Source organism: Arachis ipaensis, chromosome B02 (assembly GCF_000816755.2).
Source record: "Arachis ipaensis cultivar K30076 chromosome B02, Araip1.1, whole genome shotgun sequence".
In the NCBI taxonomy this organism is placed as follows: domain Eukaryota; kingdom Viridiplantae; phylum Streptophyta; class Magnoliopsida; order Fabales; family Fabaceae; genus Arachis; species Arachis ipaensis.
Window position 1 is genome coordinate 4,947,434 of NC_029786.2, and position 2,997 is coordinate 4,950,430.

Here is a 2,997-nt window from a genome sequence, read left to right on the forward strand (position 1 = left end):
GGCTATATAATTAAAATACTTTTTAACTTAAAAAATAAAAAATAAAAATATTATAAAAATATTAAAAATGTGACCTTAAATATAAAAATAACTTTTTGTATTTATATTTGAATGGTATCGATCTAATTAAACAAGCGAATATAATTAGATGGAAATCTAAAAGATAAAATTTTATGCAGCCAAATAATCAAAATTGTACTCATTTAGAAATACATCTATTCTAAATTAAAACTCTGCTACATAAAAATACCATTTTAAAAAAATTGAATACAAAAATAAGTTCATGAAATATTGGAAATATTTACTTAAGTTTATCGCATATGTACAGCTTACAGCACAAGTTTACTTTCATATGTTACAAAGATGATTTAATTAGTACATATTAACATTTTTCATGAGATAAAATTTTTTCAATTTTTTTTTTAATTTTACAAACTCGAATTCAAAATATCAAATCATTTAAAATAAAAAATATAATAAATTCCTTTTTCTAAAAAAATAGAAAAAGAAGCATATGATATATGACATACAAACTGTGTTTGTTTACAGACACGAAACACTGAGATAGGAATACAAAGACACAAAATTATATTTGACAAATAACACATAAATAGAAATATTGTATTCAAAGATACTAAATTAATATATTTTGTGTCCTTTCTAATAGAAAAGATATAGACGAGACAGTAACAAGAAAATAATTTATTCTTATATATTTTTATCAAATTTTATAATTATATTTTTTATTAATATATTTTTTAATTTTTTAAAAAAATAAAGACAAATTAAATTTTTATAATTTATTTTAATTTATCAATAAATAAAATATAAAAATACTAATTTTTATATCTCTATTAATATATTTTATTCTCAACTTATCTTATTTTGTTCTTAAAATCAAACGCAACAATAATAATGATTAAAAATAAATTAAAGTGAGTGATAAAGGGGCAAAACCATCATGAATGAAGGTAGCTACTAGCTAGTACGGTCAAAAGAGACACTTCTTCATTCTCTCTTTTTAATTTTCTCTCCTTCAATTTGCTTTGCATCATTCAATTCATAAAGTAAGCCAACACATAAAGCCACCCCACAAACCAACTAAAACATTCTTTCTTTGCACTTTAATTTGGAGAGCATTTCCAGACAAACAAAGGTGTGTATGTGATCAATTTTCTTTCTTTCTCTCTCTCTCTCTTCTTTCACATACTCTCTCAACTCATCTACATACCCTTTAATTTGCTTTTCCTCTATCTTTTTACTTTGAATTTCTTGGCTACTTCTGTGGCCAAACTTGGCTATATGGATTTTTCTCAAGTTTTTTTCTTTTTCATGCATATATATAATTCTAATTATTATTACTTTTTAATCTCAAGGGAAAGTTCTTGATCTCTTAACCTTTTTTAATTACTAATATGATGATTTTCAAAAGAACATATAAATGATAGTTAAAAAGAAATTTTTATTTGTTATTGTATATAGATTCTTCTCAAGTTTAAAGTTAAACCTTCTGGTTTTATTTTTTATCCTGTTGCTATAGATTCCTCTCAATTTCAATTTCTCAAGTTCTTATCCTTTTGAAGATATTTCTTCTCAATTCAAATCCATATAATATTAGAATCCTTATTATTGTATTTTTTAACTTATTGAAATCTATGATATATGTTATTAATCATCTAGAAAATCATCATAACCAATTCTTGAAATTATAATTTGTTTCTTATCTTTGTTGATGTCTCATATACAAATAATATATATGGAATATTATTATAATTTCTTAGGGTTATGGAAGGGATAGGTCCCAACAACAATTCATGCACAACAAGGCCTCATAATAATGAAGGTGGTGGTGGAAATAACAACAACAATTTAGAGAAGAAAGCAAGGCCACAAGAGCAATTGAATTGTCCAAGGTGCAATTCAACAAACACAAAGTTTTGCTACTACAACAATTATAGCCTCACACAACCAAGGTATTTTTGCAAGACTTGTAGAAGGTATTGGACTGAAGGTGGGTCCCTCAGGAATGTTCCTGTTGGTGGTGGTTCAAGGAAGAACAAGATCAAGATCAATACCAATAACAACAATAATAATAACAACTCTTCGTCATCGTCGTCAACAACATCAACACCTTCATCAAATTCAAAGGTTCTTGTTCATCAAGACCTACTAAACCCTAATAATAATAGGGTTATTCAAGGACAAGATCTTAATCTTGCTTTTCCATCTATGGATCATCACAACAATTATCATCATGGTTTGTTACCATTTATTGATATGGTTAATAATAATAATAATAGTAGTAGTAATAATAATAATAATAATAGTAATGGTGATGCACCAAGTTCTCTTTCAGCTTTGGAGCTTTTAAGGTCAAGCATGGCTTCTAGGGGTTTGAGTAATCCATATTATGCTTCTTCTAATTCTTCATTGGTACCATCAAATTCATCAAGTGTAATTTACCCTACTTCTGGATTAGGGTTTCCAACCATGCAAGAAGTAGTTAACAATAATAAGCAAAATAGTGGTAACCTTGGATTTTCATCTTCTTCATCAATTATGGATCATCAAGAGAATATTGTTAATAATAGTGATGGTGGAGGAAGAGTTCTTTTCCCTTTTGGAGAGGTGATGAAGAGTGCTGAAGAAAACAACAACAAAGAACAAGGGAATAATTCATCAAGCACTGCCAATGGTGGATATTGGAATGGAATGATGGGTCAAGGGTCATGGTGAAGGGACAACAAGGAAACTAAGAACATGCATTATTAATTACTATTGTTATTATTATTATTGCTACTACTATTATTATTATTATTATTTGAGAAATTCTTAGATGTTTTTAGGGTATAAGAAAAAGTTTATTTTGTACCATTCATCACTTATATGCAAAAAAACTAATTATCAAATGATAAATAATGGTGCAAAATAAATTTTTTTCTTATTTTAAGAGTATCTAAAAATTTCTCTTAATTAATATTTTTCTTTAATTTCAGT

At 26.4% G+C, this 2,997-nt stretch overlaps 1 protein-coding gene across 4 annotated transcripts; it reads left to right on the forward strand.

The window, feature by feature from the left end:
• On the forward strand, positions 971 to 2,995 carry LOC107623806 (dof zinc finger protein DOF3.7). Of its 4 annotated transcripts, none has more exons than XM_016326187.2 (3): positions 971 to 1,156; positions 1,782 to 2,780; positions 2,820 to 2,995. In XM_016326187.2, the coding sequence occupies exon 2, from the start codon at positions 1,786 to 1,788 to the stop codon at positions 2,734 to 2,736; it is 951 nt and encodes a 316-aa protein (XP_016181673.1). In that variant the 5' UTR covers positions 971 to 1,156; positions 1,782 to 1,785; the 3' UTR covers positions 2,737 to 2,780; positions 2,820 to 2,995. The 4 variants fall into 4 exon arrangements, with proteins under 4 accessions (XP_016181673.1, XP_020970898.1, XP_016181683.1 ...); XM_021115239.1 differs by having other exon boundaries at positions 1,782 to 2,776; positions 2,816 to 2,995; XM_016326197.2 differs by having other exon boundaries at positions 1,782 to 2,257; positions 2,357 to 2,933.

Coding starts and splice junctions, on each gene's coding strand:
- LOC107623806 (XM_016326187.2), top strand. CDS start 1,786: ATGGAAGGGATAGGTCCCAACAACAATTCATGCACAACAAGGCCTCAT.